The sequence below is a fragment of the Hoplias malabaricus genome, chromosome 5 (assembly GCF_029633855.1).
Source record: "Hoplias malabaricus isolate fHopMal1 chromosome 5, fHopMal1.hap1, whole genome shotgun sequence".
Lineage (NCBI taxonomy): Eukaryota > Metazoa > Chordata > Actinopteri > Characiformes > Erythrinidae > Hoplias > Hoplias malabaricus.
Window position 1 is genome coordinate 33,637,368 of NC_089804.1, and position 21,820 is coordinate 33,659,187.

Here is a 21,820-nt window from a genome sequence, read left to right on the forward strand (position 1 = left end):
GAGACTTGGTCTGGATGAAAACCCAATGTTTGCATTAAGGGTAAGAGAATCTGAGCATCTCAAGTATGAAATTGTAGCTCAGCACTGGATTTCATTACTGTTAAATAATACTATATTAATATAAACAATAAAAGGAAGGAGCTATTGTTCCTCAGTGTTTTAAATCATCACTGGATCCGAACAGCGCCACCAGCTGCTCCTCGTAAGAAGCAATGTTTCTTTTCATGATCTCTTTACACGGCCCCAGCAATCGCTCAAACGCCTGAATATCAATCACTGAAAGAGACGGACAAAAAGGGAAATCCATAGTTATGAAGTGTACAGAATCTTGAAAATGTTTTAGACACCTGAGAAAATGAGATTTAAAAAGCTGTTTATCTGAGCAGTAGAGTTTCTGTAATTGTTAATAAAAAACAAATACAACTCCTTAATATTACAATAAACCTCAGGCCTATTATTCCAGTGAGTGTAATGGTGTGTGTGAATGTGTTGATTTAGCCTTTTGCACATTTCTTGTGACAGTCAAGTATTATTTGAGGTTATCCTTCAATCCCTAGTTTTAGTTGTTAATAAATACTTCAATATGTTAAATCAACTGTGCTGTTAATTTAACAAATCCATACGATCAAAGAGGAGATAATGCACACTCTCACCCAGACACTTGGTCTCTCCCACGGCGTAAGCTGAAGCTGCTCTGGGTTTGTTAGTGACTAGCGCCAGTTCCCCAAAATACTGCCCCCTACTGCAGCGGGCCACCTCCACCTCCTCATTATCCCTCTGGCCTGATTTAGTCTGAAAAAAGAAAAATAAAACACACACATATATTATATACCCTCTTTGATAGGGGTGGAGAAAATTATTCTCTGTTCTTCAACACCCAGGACCCCTAAAGAGCAGGTGTGATTTGAGTATTGGATCATTTTTCAGTGCTGCAGTGACACTGTCATGGTGGTGTGTTATGCTGGTACGAGTGGATCAGACATGGCAGTTCTGCTGGAGTTTTTAAACCCTGTGTCCACTCACTGTCCACTCTGTTAGACACTCCTACCTTATTGATCCACCTTGTAGATATAAAGCCCAGATGTCTCTGTCCCTCGCAAAATCCACCAATTCCTCTTGGGGGTTCCCCAGGTGTTCCCAGGCCAGCCTGGAGATATAATCCCTCCAGTGTGTCCTTGGTCTACCCCAGGGCCTCCTTCCAGTTGGACATGCCTGGTATACCTCCAGTGGGAGGCATCCTCATCAGATACCCGAACCACCTCAACTGACTTCTCTCAACGCAAAGGAGCAGTGACTCTACTCCGAGCTCCTCCCTAGTCACTGAGCTCCGCACCCAATCACAGAGAGTACACCCAACAACCCGTCTGAGAAAGCTCATTTCGGCCACTTGTATCTGCGATCTCATTCTTTCAGTCATTACCCAGATCTCATGAACATAGGTGAGAGTGGGGACATAGACTAACCGGTAAATTGAGAGCTTTGCTTTATGGCTCAACTCTCTCTTCACCACAACGGTGCGGTACAGTGAACGCATTAATGCAGACACTGCACCTAACCTACTGTCAATCTCACTATCCCTGTTCCCATCACTTGTGAACAAGAACCCGAGATACTTGAACTCCTTCACTTGAGGTAGGTTCTCACCCCCTACCTTTCCAGGAGATAACCATGGTCTCAGATTTGGAGGTGTTGATCTGCATACCGACTGCTTCACACTCAGCTGCAAACTGCTCAAGTAAACACTGGAGGCCTCCGTGCGAAGAAGCCAGAAGAACAACATCGTATGCAAAAAGCAGAGATGCCACCTCCCGAGTCATTCGCCAGAAGCCTTCCTGTCCCAGGTGGATTCTTCTTTCCAGCACCTTGGCATAGACTTTCCCAGGGAGGCTGAGAAGTGTAATGCCACGATAATTGGCACACATATTCTGGTCCCCTTTTTTAAAAATAGGAACCACCATCCCTGTTTGCCAATCCAAAGGCACCGTTCCCGAGATCCAAGCAATATTGTATAGGCATGTCATCCCCACAGTATCGAGTGCCTTCAGTAACTCCGGGCGAATCTCATCCACTCCTGGAGCTTTGCCACTGCAAAGCTTTTTCACCACCAAACTCCTCCCATGTTCTGGCTTTTGCTTCAGCAACTGCAACAGCTGCAGCATTTTTCGCCTGCATCCGCATTCCCATCCGCAGAATCGGAAGTTCCCCGAGCTAGCCAAGCCCGAAAATCCTCCTTCTTCCGCTTGACAGCTTCCCTCGCCCTTGGTGTGCACCAACGGGTTCTTGGGTTGCCGCCATAACAAGCAACGAAAAGCTTTTGACCACAGCTACATGCAGCCGCTTCCATGATAGAAGTCCGGAAGTCCATTCAGACTCCATTCCCCCTACATCCTCCGGAACATGAGAGAAGTGCTCTCAGAGGTGAGAGTTGAAATCCATCTGGTCAGAGTCGTCTGCCAGCTTTTCCCAGCACACCCTCACTATACGTTTGGGTTTAGCAGGTCTGTCCGGCAGCTTTCCCTGCCATCAGATCCAACTCACCACCAGATGGTGATCGGTTGACTGCTCAGCCCCTCTCTTGACCTGAGTGTCCCAAACATATGGCCTCAGGTCAGAAGATACGACCACAAAGTTGATCATTGACCTTTGGCCTAGGGTGCTCTGGTACCAAGTACACTTATGAGCAACCTTATGGACAAACCATGACTCGTCCAACAACATCATGCCACTCAGGTTCAGATCAGACAGGCCGTTCCTCCCAGTCACTCCTCTCCAGGTTCCCAGTCATTGCCAATGTGAGTTTTGAAGTCCCCCAGCAATTGATGATCCACCACCTAAATCATACCTGCTCTATGGGGGTCCTGAATACTGAAGAACGGGATGAAAGTGAGATAACAAAATATGCAGAGCTGAATTACAGGCTATAATTGGATGGTCAGTGTAGCTTAGATAGCTGTAATGTTAAGGCTGATGAGAGCTTGTGTGATAAATATCATGGTGGTGTTAGTATAGTTTCTTCTTTTGCGCCTCTAGGTTTAATCCTGTCCCTAACAGTAATGAGAGACAGACAGAAGAGGGGTGTTGTGACTGACTTTGCTCCTGATGAGGATCCTCACCACTCCAGACACCACGATGTAGAAGCAGTCCGCCTTATCACCCTGAAGAAACAAAGAGGGAGAATATCAGACCCTCAGATCCAGCAGTGACCACCACACACAAGGCAACACACACCTGCTTAATGATCTGCTCTCCGTCCTGGAATGTCCTCGCTCCCAGCACATCCACAATCTTCATCCGCTCTGACAGCTGCAGAGAAACAGGACAACATCACACTGCAGGCCCACCAACAAGAACAACAACAACAACAGATAAACAGATCAACAGACAGGGTCACTAAGAGACAGACATATATAAAAATTGACAGATAGGAAAACAGAAAGACAAATATATAGACATGGAGAAAGATAATCAGACAAACTGACATAAAGTTACTGATGTGGACACTGGATGGATAGATGTCTGGTTCCTCACACCTCACAAACACACCTGTCTCTCACACTTGTCTGTTTCTCTGTCAGATTCTCACACCACTCTAATTCTGTATCCCTCTCTCACACTCTCTCTCTCTCACACACACACACACCTCGAGTGACTTAAGCAGAGGGACACATTCAATGAATGCCTCGTACATTCTCCTCTTCTTCGCATTGTTTTTCACGATGAGTCTGTGGAATGTTGCTCTGTCCTAAATACACAAACACACATTGTCTTTAATTATAGGTGCAGTCAGTCATTTTAACCACCTAAAAACTAGCACAAAAACATACATAAAATATTAGTTATATATTAAGGGTAAAAATTAAGTGTAGAATAACAAACTGGAGAATCCACTAGAGAATCAAACTGCTCTGTCAACTCTGAATGAACCAGTTTATGCTCCATGAAGGCAGCCATGTTTTAAACAAGTTTAGTACAGAATCCATTTAGGTCACTAACATGAAAAAGAATCAATGGAGAAAATGCCTTTATTTTCTCCAGATACACAAGACTAAACCCTGATCGTGCCACAATGTGTTAATTTACCAGTGCCCACAGCGCCCCATGCTGGGTGGCGATGATGGTGGCAGCTCGTGGAGTGTTATACATCAGCGCCAGCTCCCCAAAACTGCCTTTATTATCATAGCTCCCCACACACTTACTCTGTCCATCCTTCATCTTCACCACTATATCATACACACCCCTAAGAGAGAGAGAGAGAGAGAGAGAGAAATAAATAGCAGGCGATGGACAGGGTCATGTTTTAACTAATTTAATATAAATAAATGTATAAATAAACAGAATATACCTCTCAATGACATAGAAGTTGTCCCCATCGTCTCCCTGGTCGATTATGTGCTCATGAGGTTTCACCAGCACCTCAAACATCGCATCTAACACCTCAGTGAACTGCTCCTGAGAGTAAGAGAAAGAGAGCAGGGGAAATAATATGAAATATAAATAATATTTTAAATAGTGGGCAAATGCTATCTAATCTATAAATAGAATATGTCATTAATTTTGCTTCTCAAGCCAAATTACTGTTCTTTGCCATCATCTTCTTATAATTATTATATATATCATACCTTTGCGATATTTTAAATGTTACTCATCCTAGGGTTTTCAAGCTACAGCCATGAAACTTAATATGATCATAGATCCAATGCTCACTCAGGTTGCTTGTGGCTCAGGCAGCCTTTAAAGGTATTAGGGATTATTTGAAGTTGTTATTACATGTATGTTGTTATTACAGGTAGAAGTCTAAATTGTTTTTTTTAATGTGGAATTTTTTAAAAGGCAGCATTTAAAATATATTTGCAGTTTTTTATGGTTTTAAAGTTTATCTAGTTTTTTATTTGTTAAAAAAGTTTGACACATCCAATAAATTTCATTCCACTTCATGACTGTGTCCCACTTGTTATTGATTCTTCACAAAAAATTAAAATTTTATATCTTTATGTTTGGAGCCTGAAATGTGGCAAAAGGTTGAAAAGTTCAAGGGGGCCGGATACTTTCGCAAGGCACTGCAAATAAAATGTTTATTTTTTAATATGGAATTATTATTAAGGTGGCAGTCAAAATGTATTGGCAGTCTTTTTAAGCTGGAGGTATTTTAAGTGTAGTCCTGGGTTGATTGTTCTAATTTAACCTTATTGATGACATAACATTGTTAGTAACTATGTTAGCAATAAAGGACAAGCCAAATTCAAGTTCGTGCATGAACTTTCCCCCTCTAGTTATTCTCGTTTGTTCTTATTATTCTACACTCAAAATATAAAATGCTACTCCTCCTAAAGCTAAGCTAGAACCACAACACAGGATTGTAGATCCTATACCAACTCTGGTTTCTTGTGCTATTTGGAGCACTGCAACCTTTGGATTTTGGAATACAAGCTCCCAAACAGGGAAATTTTCCCATAGGAATAAACTGACCAAAATTTCAACCTGCTCTAACTAAGGTACTCAGTTCAACCTGCTCTATTTTTAAGGTACAGTTACAAAATTTCACATGGTGAGACCTGGGCACACCAGGACCAATCACATCATATTTCAGACAGATTGCACTGATCTGTCTCATTTGATCCCTCCTTCAATATCCCTCCATTCATTTGGATGGGGATGGCTAGAGTGGATGATGTCATAATCCACTCTAACTCAGGTGTATTTCTGAATAGACCTTCTTTGGCTAAACATTTTCTTCTAAAATGCTTCTACTTTCACTTAGAAACTTCATTTAAACTGTAAATGGTAGGAATATTTTCCCTTTCTAACACTTATAAATATGAAATAATTTCACAGTAGTTTTTGAGTTATGAGTGTTTATTCAGCACTAGGGAGGGTCCCAGGCCCAACAGACCCCATGTATTTTTTGACCTTTCTTTAAAATGTTTGTTCAATCTGCACAGTTCTTACACCAAATCGATTGCCAAAGGGTTCTTTCTTGTACAATATGATTAGTTTTGCTATGAGGGGTATGGTTTTTGTACAGCGCTCATTCAAACAGGGCATGGACCTCTCAAAGATAACTTTCCGGAACATTGACATTTATTTGCCACTCTCACACAGACACTCATAGAAAATACACACAGACTCATACACAGGGGCTTCTTGTATGTCAAGTTCGAACGGCAGTGCTTGGTATTACTGCAGTTCGAGCTGACTACTAACTCTCAAGGACAACGTGGTCATTATGTAATTGGAACGCCGGCGTACTTGATGCCCTACTAGCCGTTTCTCAATACGTTGATGAGTCACCATCTCCTTAAATATTGCAAAATGCATTCTGGGATGTCTGACTCTATCAAGTCTACAAAAGTGAGGCTCCAGTGCATATTATGGACAGAACAAGAACACATCCGGGTATTTGAACTGTACTTGGCTAGCTGTGGACTTTTAAATGGAACAGTACTTTGGTTGAGACTGATGACGTTTCCCAAGAACATGAGAAACATAATGGCAGTCTTTTTAAAGTGGTATTTATTTTAATGTGACCGTTTTCATGAAGTGGTCACTTACTTAAGGTGAAAACCTAAATAAAATGGCTGATGTTTTAGGGTGGAATATTTTAAAGTGCCCTGCAAAATATATTGGGATACTTTTGAAGGTTATATTAATTCAAATGTGACCGTTTCTATGAAGCGGTCATTTACTTAAGGTGGAAGCTTAAATAAAATGACAGACATTTTTAAAATGGAATTTTTTAATGTGGCCGGTAAAATATAATAGGAGACTTTTTAAGGTGTTTTTTTAATGTGAAAGTTTTGATGAAGTGGTCGATTAATTAACCCAGAGAGTGAGCATATATCTGACCACTGGCATAAAAAGGCTGGCACACCACTGACTGTAGACCACTGCTGGTTCAGTGTCGGACCACTCAGATTACTGTCCTATACAGGATATAACTAATTTTTAATCTCCTCAGACAGATTTTAAATTCACAGAGACTTTTATTCTGGAAAACAAACTAATACAAATATTACCAATATCTATGAGAGATATAATAATGAGTATAAGCCTGATATAAAATAATTATGCTAAAAATGTTGACACTGTGCTGGATTAAAATTATTTACTAATATTATTTATAAAGGATAACAAAAGAACCTAATGAATGAAAAATTTGTCAATTGGACTGTAAATGGAAAAGTGCTAAAATTCTGTTTGATCACCAGTGGTCCGCCCAGAAAATGCTGTGCAAAACACTAGTGGACCTCCAAATTTGCCCTCAGTGGGCCAACAGTGGTCCGCAGTCTCCTTGCTATCAGGGAAGAGAGAAGTTTGACTTTTTTTTTTTTAAGGTAGAATTTTTTGAGGCATTGTTCAATATATCTTAGCAGTCTTTTTAAGATTTTAAGGGTTATTTGAAGTGGGCATTTTTAAAGGTGGAAATCTAATATAAATCACCTTTTTTATAGTGGATTTTTAAGGTGACATTTTTTAAATGGATTTTTTAAAGGTGGCAATGAAAATATATTGGCCATTTTTAAGGTTTTAAGGGTTATTTGAAGTGGCCATCTGAGGTGGAAGTCTAAATAAAGTAAGCATTTTTTAAAGTGGAAATTTTTACTAAAGTGAAAGTCAAAGTATATTGGCTGCCTTTTTGAGCTGGTGGTATTTTAAAGGAAGTATTGGATTGATTGTTCTATAAATTTAATCTCATTGCTATTAGGCAGCATATAAGATAAAGTTGCAACGATGCTAACAATATGTGACAAGCCAAATACAAAGTTTGTTCACTAACTTTCCCCCTCTAGTTATTCTTATTATTATTCTACACTGAAAATGTAAAATGCTACTCCTCTTACAGTTTTTGAGATAGCACCATGAAACTTCACAGGATCGTAGATCCTATACCAACTCGAGTTGCCTATACTTTTTGGAGCAATCCAACTTATAGATTTCGGAATATGAGCTTTCAAATTTTGGCAAATTTTTGCCAAAAATTTAACCTGCTTTAACTGTCAGTTTTTAAGCTATGACCACGATATTTCACAGGGTGAGACCCGTCACATCAAGTTTCAGACCAATGCTACTCATCCATCTCGTTTTATCCCTCCTTAAATATCCCTTCCTTCATTTGAATGTGGAAGACTAGATTGTGTGAGATCATAATCCACTCTAACTAAGGTGTCTTTCTGAATAGGTCTTTTGAGCTAAACATTTTCTTCTAAAATCCTTATACTTTCACCTAGAAACTTCATTTTAATTTTAAAATATTAGAGGAATTTCCCATTTCTAACACCTATGAATATGAAACAATTTCATAGTGGTGTTTTTGAGTTATGAGCACGGGTTCTGCACTAGGGAGGGTCCCGGTCACCATAGACTTCAGCATATTTTTTGACCAGGTGCAAAAACATTTTAAAAAAATATTTGTGTGTGTTTACACTGCCATAACACAAACAATTTTTGCTAAATCTGCACAGTTCTTGGACCAAATCGATCTTGAAAGGGTACCTTTCTCGTACAAAATGATTAGTTTTGCCAAAATATACTGCCAGTGTTTTTAAGCTGGCTGTATTTTTAGGGCAGTATTGGATTGATTGTTCTACAAATTTAACCTTATAGCAATTAAGCAGTATGTAAGCTAACGTTGCAACAATGTTAGCAATATGTGACAAGCCAAATTCAAAGTTCGTTCCCAAACTTTCCCCCCTGTAGTTTTTTTTGTGCTGAAAAACACAAAAATAAAAATAAGACGAGTTACACGTCTCTAACTCAACTAAATGTGCTGAAAGTTACAAATAAGTGTCTGATTGTGTGTGTGTGTGTGTGTGTGTGTGTGTGTGTGTTTTACCTTCTCTAGGGTTTTGAACAGCAGTATGTCCTTGCAGGCTTCCTGTAGTCTGGAGCGCTGCTTGTCAGTTTTGGGGTGAATAATCTTCAGGTCAGTGTCATCGTCCTTATCATCGTCTGGATTATATGCCTCTGCGCACACTGAGTTTATAACTCTGTCAGTTTAATGTTTAAAGGGCATATATTTTGAAAACATATTTTTCTGTTAAACGCAGCAAAACAAAGAACAGAGAAATAAGAGCACTGAATAAAAATGGAGAAGACGAGAATGGAGAAAAAAAGAACCAAGCGAAAAAGGCTAAAACCAGAGCTTCTGCCCCTCACTGCTGTGTGCTCAGATTGGGGTGAACAGCAAGTGGCTGTTTCCATTTAAAGGAACAGGCGCTGACAGTACACATTCCAAACAGGGCTGTTTAGAAAGGAGGAGAACACTGCTGTGGTGCTTGTGGGGTTTTGACTAAAGCAGGTCATAGATGTTTCATTAAGAACCAGAACTGTGTTCTACTGTGGAGAAAATGGGGGACAAGAATGATTGAGTGAATGAGAGAGTGAACAACAACTGCAGCTCCATGAACACTCACCTGAGACTCTGCGGTTAGGTTTAGTAGTAGGTGGTGGAGCTAGAGAGAGAGAGAGAGAGAGAGAGAGAGAATCCAGAAATAATGAGTTCAGTAAAGTTGTTGTTTACCTAGAAAATCATTTCAAAATCTCAGTAAGATGAGTTTCTGAAACATTACTAATGTCACTGTTTAACTCACGTTTAAAGGTGAAATCATCAGGGAAATCATCCTCCTCCTCCTCTTCATCCTCTTCATCATCTTCTTCCTCCTTCTGCTCCTCTTCCTCGCTGGACTCTGTGGGGATTGTGTCCTTGTCGAAGGCCACTCCTCTCTGGACGGGAGATCTGCTCACGTTCCTGCAGCTGATCTCAGCATTGTGACGATTACCCTCGGCTATACAACCACACGAGTTACAAATAAAATATGCAAACAAGGTACAAACAAGATGAGTTACTGACGAAATACAGATGAGAAACAGAAAAGTTACTGACAAGATACAAACAAAATACATATGAGTTACAGATGCAACACAGGCGAGACACAGATGAGTTACTGATTAGTCACAGATGAGTTTATGATGAGCTACAGATGAGTTACAGATGAAATACAGTGGAGATAGACGAGTTATTTCTGAGATAAAAGTTCCCTAATGAATTGAATTAGCTGTACCTCTACAACTCTGTTCAGACTCTTTCATTCAATGTCTGCAGATCTATAAATATTCATCTAGTCTCTGCCCCTATCTCCACCCATTCCTCCTCCACTCGCCTGCAGCTGCAAAGCCCTGAGGTCCAAGTGGTGCTATGTTGGGATTGGTTCCTTAGGTGTGTGAGGTATGAAACTCTGTCTAAACACCAGCACATGCACACACTAACAAGACTAAACACCACCACAACACCCACATACACGCACACACTAAATAACTAAACCTCTCAGTGGAGGGAGGTTTCATGATGCAGGTCCTACCTTCAGCATTCCTCTGCTCCCTCAGGTGAGTGAAATACTGCACAGCGAAGTCCAGCAGGTCAGAGGGTCTCTGCTTCAGGACCTCCACAGTGTAACCCTTCAGCAGATCGGTCAAACCAGCGGGAATCTCCACACTCATCTTCTCACACAAGCACACACACTCCAAACACACTCCTTGGCAGTCTCAAAAACACATGCCTACAGACATGAACACACACTTAATCATAGTCTCTAATTAACAGCGCAACACATTTAAAAACTTCCACACACAAACTCACACAGTTCAAGAGAGGTTCATAAACACAGCCCAACACACTTCCACTCACACTGCAAACACACACATCAGAGACTCACAAACACAGCCCAACACACTTCTACTCACACTGCAAACACACACCACATCAGAGACTCACAAACACAGCCCAACACACTTCCACTCACACTGCAAACACATCCCAAACTATTTCAACATACACCCACACAAACATCAGCATCTCTCAGAAAAAAACGTCTGTTGGAAAACATAAAAAATAAATCTGTTTATGGGATAAAACCACATAACAAAAAAGAGCGCTGAAAATCCTCGAATGATCTTCACACCAGCAGCAGTCAGGAGGAAAATGAGGCTCCATCAGGTCCCCGAGGACAGTGTCCACAACCGTGTCCCATCGATCAGCACAATCAATAACCCCTACACCATGGGACAGTATTCTACCAACACAGAATATTTCACCATAACCCTTCACAATATCACTGCTCAAAATCACTTAAATGCCTTAAAAAATCATTATTCATTAGGTAATAATCACATCATCAAAGAGCAGTTACAACAGAAATAATACGCATGACGTGTCGCTTGCCAAATCGTAAGCCTACATTCATTTACACTGTTATAAGCACAGATGCTATATAGTGATCTTATATTCCTTTCTTCATACACCCCAAAGTCATCAGGCCCAATACTAACTGTGGGCCAGAGGACTGTAAAGCCCCTCAGCACTGGGCTGTGAAGCAGTGGAGCTGTTCTCTGGAGTAAGAGCTACTAACAGTACCCTTGGGACGAGTTGGAGCCAGCACCTGACCTCACTGACGTTTATGTGGCAGAATGCCATCAAATCCTCACAGCAATGATTGACACTCCTGAAACAGCACTGGGTAAACAGATCAAACATTGGGCCTAAGAGTTTGTGTTCATTTATGAATGCATTAAAGTGTTTGCACAGACAGGACTTGTCTAGTCCCTGTCTCAATATTTTAAGTGATTCTAAGTGTTGTTACTTTTGTGGTTTTATATCATAGTTTCTGTCACATAACAATGATAAATTAATAATATATAAGACATGATATAATGATATATTTATTATATATTATATGAAATCTTACCATATCGGTGAGATCCCCTCACATAATTTCATTTGAATCTTAATGTTAATCTCAGTCTTTAATTGTATGAATGCATAATTAACCATCTCATTAATGAGGCAGTGCCCCTTGTTCTTATGAATTAGTAAATCAGGTAACACTTGACAATGAGGGAACATAATACAGTAAAGACATTATTAATTAATAAGACTGAATGCATTACTGAAAGATTAAGTCACAACTAATAAATAATGATTGATGGAAACAAGGATTAGCATTATTTTAGCATGTTATAAAATCCTAACCATTTATTAATGTCAATTACTGTCTTAAATATCATAAATTAATGTGCCCTTTATTAAAAATTAAAATATTACAGTGAGCCATTAATAAGATATATCAGGTCAAAATTAAGAGATGGTTTCCTACTATTATGAGGCATTTAGGAGAAACATTAACTCTATGTATTCTCATTATTGGGACAAAATGTTGTATTTCTATTGTCTCAATTTTTTTTCCATGATGAAATTGTGGAGAAAAAAATCACAAGAGGTTTACTCAGGGTAACACTCTGAAAGGATCTGGAATAAAACCTATTCCGTTAACATCCATTAAATTTATTTCCTCCTCTGTACAGTCCCTGTTTCAGAGATGCATGTTTTTGGACTCGTGCTGTGGCTGCATTGACGTGCCCTGGAGGGTCAGACACAGATTTGTTCACAGTCCACTGCTCTAGGTCCAATCAATACATGGCCAGAACTGTTCTAAACAATCTCCTTTATTGTACATGATGGAGCAAAAACAAACAAACAAACAAAATAACAGAGCAGGAACAATGCTCTTAGCAGGAACGATGAAGGCAGCAGAGAATTTAAAAGTATTAGAAAGAATTAGCAACATATAACGTCCTTCAGGCAGTGGCACGGATTATTTTTGGTTGCTGCGACATGTTCAATGATGTGAGCATTATTTAGTGGAAAATAAATGCACCACAAATGCACTTCTAGATGAAAAAAAGGTATTTTCATTTAAAACATTAAACAGAAACAGCAATGTCCGCAGAATTGGTTCTGCATTAAATACCATTTATTTAAAGCAATAGTCCAACATCTGTCAACATCATCTGAGTCTGTGTTGTGGGTTCAATAACCTAGAATATCATTTCAGTATGTTTCCCTGAACTGAGAAAAAGGACAGAAAACCCTCTGCCTTTAAAAATCATTTATAATACAAATCCAGTACAAGTTTCTCCTAAACTTTCTGTGAGTGAAGCTTTAAGATCTGTGGCCTTGGTTCTTTTAATCAGAGACATTATATAAAAATCCCTTAATCGGTGCATGCTCACATTAATGTGTGGATCTGGATCCCACCAAGCCACACACTGTGAAACAAGACCCCCCAGTCAGTTTTCTGTGTCAGAAAACACGGGATAAAACGAGGTGTTCTATTTCTGCTTTGCTTCTGACTTCAGATTTTCTCCGCCCCCTCAGCGCTGGACCCATATTCATGTGAGAGCGCAAAGACAAAGTTAAGCGCAGCAAAACAGATACAACTGTGGAAAAATAAGAGCACTGAGTAAAAACGGAGAAAACAAGAATGGAGAAGCAGAAGAACCGAGTTAAAATGGCTAAAAACCAAAGCTTTTGCTTCTTACTGCTGTGCACATGGGTCAGAGTGGACAGCGAGCGGCCCCTTATTATTTAAAGTAACAGGCTCTGAAAGCACCCGTTCTGAACAGGGCTGTTTAGCGGAGACCGCTGCTGTAGGGCTTGTGGGGTTTTGAACAAAGCAAGTCACAGACGTTTCTTTAAGAACTAGAACAGCTTAAGATGAATGTTCTAGAGAGTTTGAAAGAAGCATCTACCCACTGACAGTTATCTAAATTTCTATATAAATGAGTTTTCAGACATTGCGTTTTCTGTTCTTTTCTAAATTCAGGGAAATGTGTTGAAAGTCTTGTGTGTTGGATCTAACCATGCTCTGAAGATGAAGCAGATAAATATTAGGTCCAAAACACTGGACTACTGCTTTAAAAGTGTGCTCTTTTTGAAGCTAATGTTATTTTCGTGTGAGAAAATGAGGATATGGAGAGTGACGCTACAGAAGTGTGTTTTTCCCTGAAGAACAGATGGAGACTGAATTCACAGCCAGGCACAATAAGGCACATCATCAGTCCTCTTCAAAACTGTTATAAATCATAAGCTCTACAAAATAAAACCACAAAAAAGTCCAATGGCTGAAGTCCCGGCATTCTTGTGTGTGTGTGTGACAGCTTATTGTTGGTTCAGGGTAGAGCTGCACAATATATGAACTGTTAATCATAGCCTATAATATTTTACCATATTTATTATAGTACTTATATACAATACTACTATTGCAGAGGATGACAATAGCCAAATGAGACACATGGCTGGTGTCTGACAATAGTTTGAAGAAGGTGGTGGTATTTAAATCCAATCCTGGTGGAGAGGGACTGTGCAGGACGCCATGAGGGACACACATGTCCCCTGTACACCAACATTATAAGATTTGGAGACGTCTGGTTTCATTCATCAACAGTTGGGGTCTCTCCAGTCCACCACTGACCACGCGAACCACTCGTGTCCACTGTCCAGCACTTTATTCACGGTCCAGTGGATAATCAGAAGACGTGTGTATATATTATGCAGCTCTAATACATATATATATATATATATATATATATTGTAATTGTGTGTTTGTGTGTGTGTGTGCATGTGTGTGTGTGTGTGTCTGTCTGAGGGAGACTGAGTGTGTGAGAGAGATATTTAGACGTCTACTTGGCCTTCAGTACACATCACAGGTTTGGTGCAATCCAGTTCAATAACTTCATGGCCAACTCGAACCCCAGGAAACAAGCCTGAGAGAGAGACAGAGAGAGAGTTGACAAGAGTGATCAAAACTTTTGCATATAGCTGTGTGTTTTATGTGTTTGTTATATAGTGTGTGTAACTAATTTTGTGCTATGTATGCATGTATGTATATAGGTGTTTGTGTGTGTGTGTGTGTGTGTGTGTAAGAGAAACTCACAGCATTAGCAGGAAATGCTCGCAGCATGACTGCATTAAATCCCTTATAGAGTGAAATCACACCCTCCTCTCTAATCAGCTCCCTCAAGACATCCCGAAAACCGTTGGGATATTTCCCCTCTGGAGCTGCAGGGGGCAGAACACACACACACACACACACACACACACACACACACACACACACACACACACACACACACACACACACACACACACACACACACACACACACACACACACACACACACACACACACACACACACACACACACACACACACACACACACACACACAAGTAGTCAAGAACAGAACTCTCTCTCTTTCTCTAATGCTTTCCTCACACACCACATTAGTCTTTCCTCTGTAGTTTATTACTTTATTTTAAAGAGTTTTTTTTAAACAAATGTTAAAAATGATACTGTATTTGAAGAACCGATGGTACTGCTTTTGTTAACTGTGCGAACACTAGAAGACAATTCAAATGTTTAGTATTAATCTAGGAATGTGTGTCAAAATCCTCTTACACTGTACTCTAAGCTGCTGTTATTAAAGGTGCATAATGTACTGAGCTGATAGTTTACTGCTTTAGTTTAGTGTGAAACCCTAGAGTGTTTCTTTAGCTGTGTTTCTATAGCTATATATATGTATCCACAAATCACACACATTTCATTTAGAACTTATCTGCAGGAGTTGCTGTAGTTTTAAATTTCATTAAATGTTAAGATCCTAACAGTGCAGCTACATGACTCTTATTTTGGTGAGTTATAAGTGAGGCCTCTCACCTGTCTGGAAGCGTGATTTTAAAACGTCGGGAGGAATAGCCACGGCCCAGTTAAATATCCCTGCCATCCCTCCAGCAAACAGCACACTGGGCACACTCAGTTCACCTGGACTTTAAAACACAAACACGGGCAGATGTTATACTGACACCTAGTGACCAGGATGTGTCAGAGATTGTACAGTTAACCTATTTAAATCATGGCTGGCTCAATCTGGGGGGCCCTCTCTGTGAAGCATAAACTGGTTCACTCAAAATAAACCACTGTGAGTTTAAATGTTTGATGTTTGTATCAGTTTTCTAGGCTTTACCTTCTTCCCTCCGGTGTGAGGACATACTTCAGCCACTCGTACGTCATAAAGTACATCCCACTGGCCGGTACGTCTGTGACAGAGTGACAGCTGTCAATCATCCACAGGGGCAAAATCAGACACCCCTCAGCCACACACACACACACACACACACACACACACACACACACACACACACACACACACACACACACACACACACACACACACACACACACACACACACACACACACACACACACACACCCCTCCTATTCCTCACACATAAATGTGCAACAATTGTCACTGTGCAACGTGCAAAAATATGTGTCTTCCACATTTAACACACCTGTGGCAGTGAACACACAGAGACAGAGACACAAAGACACTTGTACTAGGGGCTGTGAACACACACTCAAAGAGATGGACAGCCATCCTTGGTGCCTGGGGAGCAGCTGAGGGTTATGTGTCTTACTTAAGGGCCCCTCGGCTGTGGATGTTGGGGAAGGAAGACAGTGCTCCTCCCTCACTCCCACCGCCCCATCACAGTCTTGTCAGTTCTGGATATCAAACCAACCTTCCAGTCCTAAACCCTCTTCTTTGCACTAATGATCCTGAAACCAATCCCAGGACCCTGCTGTGTGCAGTCACAGGCTGTGAAAAGCACTGACCTGGATTTGAGAATATAATAAAATACCTCTCATTAACGTGAGCGCAGTGCCTTTGTAAATTCCCCGGATTCCACTTTCTCTGTAGATCTGCTTCACACAATCTATGGGCCCGGCATATTTCACCTCTCCAGAGGCCGCCTGGATCTACAGACACACAGAGACAGGTTTCTGAAGTCAGTTCTGGTCTTTCATGCTACTCAATAATTGTAGTTATACAATTATTAACAAGTTGTCCATTTCTGTGTTGGAAAACAATGCAGGCTCAAATTTAGTCCTGCTTCTGATTCTCCAGTGTGTTTCTAATCAAAGTAGTAATTTAATCCTGAAATGTTGCCTTTGTGCCAGTTAAGACTCAGTAAAACAATTCCAACACATTTACCTGCAGGAGGCATTTAATCCTTTCTCCAGGAGCCATGATCGCTGTAGTGAAGACCCCAGAGAGCATACCGGCTGCAAACAGCTGGGGATAACTACCACACACACACACACACACACATTTGACCAGGGTGCCCAAATGCCCAAATTTGTACACAATCTTACAGGTTCCGTTCAGAAATCCTCAGGAACTCACGAGAGAATATCTTCTGGATGTTTCTGCTGCAGTTTCTTCCCAAGACCAAACCCAAAAAAACATACAGCGAACATTGGAGTTACTCCAATAATAGGAGCTGCCATTCCCTTATACAGCCCCCGAACTCCCTGAGAGAGAGAGAGAGAGAGAGAGAGAGAGAGAGAGAAAGAAAGAAAGAAAGAAAGAGATATTAAACTCTGTGTAATGTCCACATGCCAGTATTTGCAAAAGAAAGAACTGTACTCCATATGAAATTGAAAATAGCACTGACAAAGACACTGAAACACAACAAGAGGGCGCCATTCCTCCCTTAACAATTTAGTAAGATCAGCTATGTAGTAAATTCATTAGCTACGTGATACTGTGAAGCTATACTATTATAGCTATAGAAGCTATAAAAGAATTCATATAATCTGTAGTCAGATATTTTTAAAGAATTGTTTACTGGCCAATGAGAAATATGTACACAGAAATGAATTCAGGTTTACTTATACTGGCAGCTAAACTTTGGGGATTTATACTGTAGATTAGTGTAGTGTAAAAGAGGTAACAGGACTGGATTTCGGCTCCCTAATCCAAGTCTGATAAACTTGGTAAGTCTGTACCCACAGAATAACACCACCCCAATATTTATAGATTTAACTTCAGCTCATTTACAGAGTGCTAGATATACTCTGTATAAACTTATCACAGCCCAATCTTTTGCCCACCTCCTTGGCGAGGGTCTTTTTGAAGCAGTCGAATGTTCCAGCGTAGAAAGGAGACTGACCTGGACCTGGCTTAGGTTGGGTCTGTAGTCGCACCTGAGCATGTAAAGAAAATTATTTATTAGTGATTATAAGTAGTGGAAAGATATGATAAATTATTCCATTGTTAAAAAAGTCAAACTTACATAGAACTAAATAATATAAACATCACAGACAAATAATATAAAAGCCACCCGCACAGGCACGTGAACACACACAAGGTCTATGTTATATAGACTTCCATTAATTTGGGTGACTTGCCCTAATCTTAACCATAACTAATATCAGCCTGACAATAACACTAACCTGTCTTTGTGGCTCAGTCAACACATCAGGACACTGCAGTTTCCAGGGAAATCCAGCCATTTGAAACAGATATTATATATGTATTTATTTATCTCTACTAACACACAGTGTAGTTGCCAGTGCGAATCGTTCATACATATGTAAGGAACTGCCTAACATCAGAGAAAGTTGTAAACAACAAGTTTATATACGTTCGGTAGCATCCTGATAGTGCAAGTCAGAACGCCGTAGTTCCACGTATCTCCATAGTAACAGGTGTATGAGATGTAGGCGGCTTCGTGAAAGAAAATAAAAAAGTGTAAAAAAAACAGTAATTTTTTCTTTTTTTTTATTGTTATTGACTGGGGTATGGGTCAAGCTAAGAATCTTAACGAAAAACCTTTACCAAGCAAAGTCTCTCGCAAAAATCCGGTCATTCAATAATAAGATGGAGGGTGGAAGGCAGTGGCGCAACACAGAGATCTCAGGGCACGCTGCGGACAGATTTTTACAGAGACGTGGCTCAGCCCGCTGACTCCAGACACGGCTGTGGAGCTCGCGAGCCGGTCGCTACACCATGCATTTCGTTTTATCTGGGAATTCTGTATTTTTAAAGCTGCGGTAAAAACAGGACACACTTTTCTGCCAGAAACTTTTACACACATACACACATTACTCCAATACACTACCAATAGCTACACATTTATTCAGGTGTTCACTCTCCATTCACTCTCACTGTTTGGAAACTGTGTTCATTGTCTGTATCTCTGTACTCTTCACGTCACCTTTGTCCATATTTATAATATATATTAAAATAAAAACTCAGGATAAAGATATAGAAATCAGTTAAAATGTCATATTAATTGAATTCTCTCCAAAATTACCTATTTCAGATAATCTGGATGAATTATGCCACATGTGCGCACGGAGGTCTTATCCCTGTTATACACAGTGGGTCAGTATTCCAGTTTGTTGTAATAGATCAACGTTTGTCAGTCTCTAAATAACAGTCAATTACATGTTTCTTTTTCTCTCTTTTTTTCTTTTTACTCTGCAGATACAGTGTAATGTGTGCAATTTCTGGTTCCACCACAAATGTCTGGCAATGACACCAGAAGAATGGGAGACATTCTCTCAAACTGGACAGGACCTGCACTGTCCACACTGCCCTGATGTGTAATATGTCCCTGTGTGTGTTGATGTAAATGGTTAAATAACAGTTCCTGTAGTTCAGCAGGATAGTGCATAATTTTATGTTCAAAAATATATATTTTAGAGCATCTACAACCAACCTAAATAAAATGTGCAGTTCGAAGACTTAATTGTGATCCCCATCTTTCCTAGTCCAGAAACAGAAAATATAGGAAATCTGACAAAGAATCTATTTTAACAAATTTGTTACAAGGTTCACATGTCCAAATGAGCATGAAGGGTATTGGTCCTTGGGTGTACTTCATCATAGGCTCGAAATTGGGGCTGTGGGTCATGTCATTGAATTGTGACACCCATCGACCCATAGAAAATGTAAGAAATCTGACATAGAATTTGTTTTCACAAATTTGTTACAAGGTTCACATGTCCAAATGAGCATGAAATGTATTAGTCCTTGGGTGTACTACACCATAGGCCCAAAATTTGGGCTGTGGGTCATGTCATTTAATTGTGAAACCTATCTTTCCTAGTCCGAAAACAGAAAATATAGAAAATCTCATATAAAATCTGATTTCACAAATTTGTTAAAAGGTTCACATGTCCATATGAGCATGGAATGTATTGTTCCTTGGGTGTACTTCATCACAGGACTGAAATTGGGTCCGTGGGTCATGTCATTGAATTGTGACACCCGTCAACCCATAGAAAATATAGGAAATCTGACATATAATTTGATTTCACAAATTTGTTACAAGGTTCACAAGTCCAAATGAGCATGAAATGTATTGGTCCTTGGGTGTACTACATCATAGGACTGAAATTGGGTCCGTGGGTCATGTCGTTTCATTGTGAAACCCATTTTTCCTAGTTCAGAAACAGAAAATATAGAAAATCTGACATAGAATCTGTTTTCACAAATTTGTTACAAGGTTTACATACAACATATAGGGAAGCTGATGTTCAATCAGCTGTCAAAGGTGTGTTACAGGGTTTACGTATTTAAATGCTGATATTTAAATGGCTCATACCCAAGACTTTTATTTTGAAAAGAAGTTGCGTCGCTAAAGCGCTTCTCCGCCAGAAAGAACTCATCTGTAAATCACATAATGATATTTTCACATCTTACAGCAGTAAAAACATTGAACGCCAGTGTGTGTGAATAAGTTCACAATATGTAGTAATTGCACTGAAATAGTCATTTGGCGTGTACATTTTGTTTTTTGTAATAACCAGGACATTCGTTGGTGAATGTCTGGCGAATATCGAACGCTGAGCCAACTTTACTGCGGTAAATCACCAGTGTTTTTTTATTTTTCCCCCAGTCCCTTTAGGGGCTCCGTAATGTCGGGATTATATCATATCGAATTAAATTTAGAAATATATGGTAATATAAATTTTGGTCATATCGTCCAGACACATAGCCCCAAACACACACACACACACAATTTTACGACATCGGGGCTGTCTCAAGGCACATGACCGCAGATAAAAAATCTGGGTCAAAAGTTAAAATCCCATGTCCTGCTATAGTAACCTAAAAACGCTGTCCTATTAATATGAATATGAAATAATGACCTGCACTCAGCCACATGAATAACACGCAGCACAGATTTTAAACTACTTCATTAATATAACTAAATCTGTTCACTTTCGTATTAATGGAATTTTCCGTTCCACCTTAAATGTTGCAGCTGTGACATTCAGGCTCCTGTATCTGTTCTAACCACTTGTCCATTTAAGGTGGAGTGGTCAATTCCGGTAAGAAGCTGAAAAGAAACTAAATTCAAATACAAAGTCGCGTATTGAAGGCAGAAATAAATAATATAAGACAACTTCAGCCTTCCAGTCACCTAAAGGTTCACCATTTAAGGTGGAATGAAGTATTTAAAGGAGTAAACTTCTAAGCAAGTCTGCTTTCAGCCTATTGTAGTCTTGCATTTAATGTAAAGCATTTACTGTAGAATTGAAATATAAAAAGCCTATCACAGACTGTGTGACAATTAGTGTGCAGTAGAGTTATTCACATTTGATCTGTTATTTAAGGACTAAAATTAGCCACATAAAGCTTATGTCAGTATTATTTCACCTTAATAGTGTCCAGTGGATGCCCTGCAAACACCAAACACACACCTCCAAACCCCCCGGCGAAGAAATTCTTCAGAGGACTGATTGGCTGCGGCTGCTTCGACATAACTGCGGAAAAACACCAGAATTAACTAAAATTTCTGAGTTCTGTGCAGATTTTTACAGAGTGCGATGAAATACAGACCTGCTGTTCCTGTTACCGATATGTGTGAGACAATGGGTCTATTCCAAATAGCTCCACACTTCCTAGGTAGTGAACTAGATTAGCTTTTAATTTTGATTGTACACCTGACTAGTAGATTATATATGTTAGTACCATAAAATAAATCAAAACATAATTTCATTACACTTATCATGCATTGTATTGTGTGCAGATTTTTTTTATGTAAAGCCCTTTTAAGTGCACTATGTAGAACGTGTTGAGCAAATTGAGACTTGACCAATAAATGCGGTTTAGGGACCTTTCACCTAAATATC

The 21,820-nt window shown here is 39.8% G+C and overlaps 1 protein-coding gene across 3 annotated transcripts; it reads right to left on the reverse strand.

Moving 5' to 3' along the window:
• Positions 1–142: 142 nt before the first annotated feature.
• On the reverse strand, positions 143–21,571 carry LOC136696370 (mitochondrial carnitine/acylcarnitine carrier protein-like). 3 transcript variants are annotated; one of them, XM_066670725.1, is made up of 18 exons: positions 21,345–21,498; positions 17,786–17,878; positions 17,076–17,203; positions 16,884–16,974; positions 16,531–16,648; positions 15,855–15,927; position 15,513; positions 10,356–10,494; positions 9,588–9,782; positions 9,411–9,449; positions 8,831–8,970; positions 4,343–4,449; positions 4,081–4,237; positions 3,641–3,742; positions 3,229–3,303; positions 3,090–3,155; positions 654–792; positions 143–276 (listed from the first exon to the last, which is right to left on the reverse strand). In XM_066670725.1, the coding sequence occupies exons 1-18, from the start codon at positions 21,447–21,449 to the stop codon at positions 152–154; spliced, it is 1,893 nt and encodes a 630-aa protein (XP_066526822.1). In that variant the 5' UTR covers positions 21,450–21,498; the 3' UTR covers positions 143–151. The 3 variants fall into 3 exon arrangements, with proteins under 3 accessions (XP_066526822.1, XP_066526821.1, XP_066526820.1); XM_066670724.1 differs by lacking the exons at positions 143–276; positions 654–792; positions 3,090–3,155; ... (7 more) ...; positions 10,356–10,494; position 15,513 and adding exons at positions 12,238–14,595; positions 14,766–14,890; positions 15,548–15,657; positions 21,528–21,571 and having other exon boundaries at positions 21,345–21,451; XM_066670723.1 differs by lacking the exons at positions 143–276; positions 654–792; positions 3,090–3,155; ... (7 more) ...; positions 10,356–10,494; position 15,513 and adding exons at positions 12,238–14,595; positions 14,766–14,890; positions 15,548–15,657.
• Positions 21,572–21,820: the final 249 nt, after the last annotated feature.

Excerpts from the sequence above, each read along its gene's own strand:
- LOC136696370 (XM_066670725.1), bottom strand. The coding sequence starts at position 21,449 with ATGTCGAAGCAGCCGCAGCCAATCAGTCCTCTGAAGAATTTCTTCGCC. Across the intron at positions 9,783-10,355 it reads GGAGCAGAGGAATGCTGAAG|CCGAGGGTAATCGTCACAAT; the intron begins GTAGGACCTGCA and ends GTGGTTGTATAG. Across the intron at positions 3,156-3,228 it reads GAGAGCAGATCATTAAGCAG|GGTGATAAGGCGGACTGCTT; the intron begins GTGTGTGTTGCC and ends TTGTTTCTTCAG.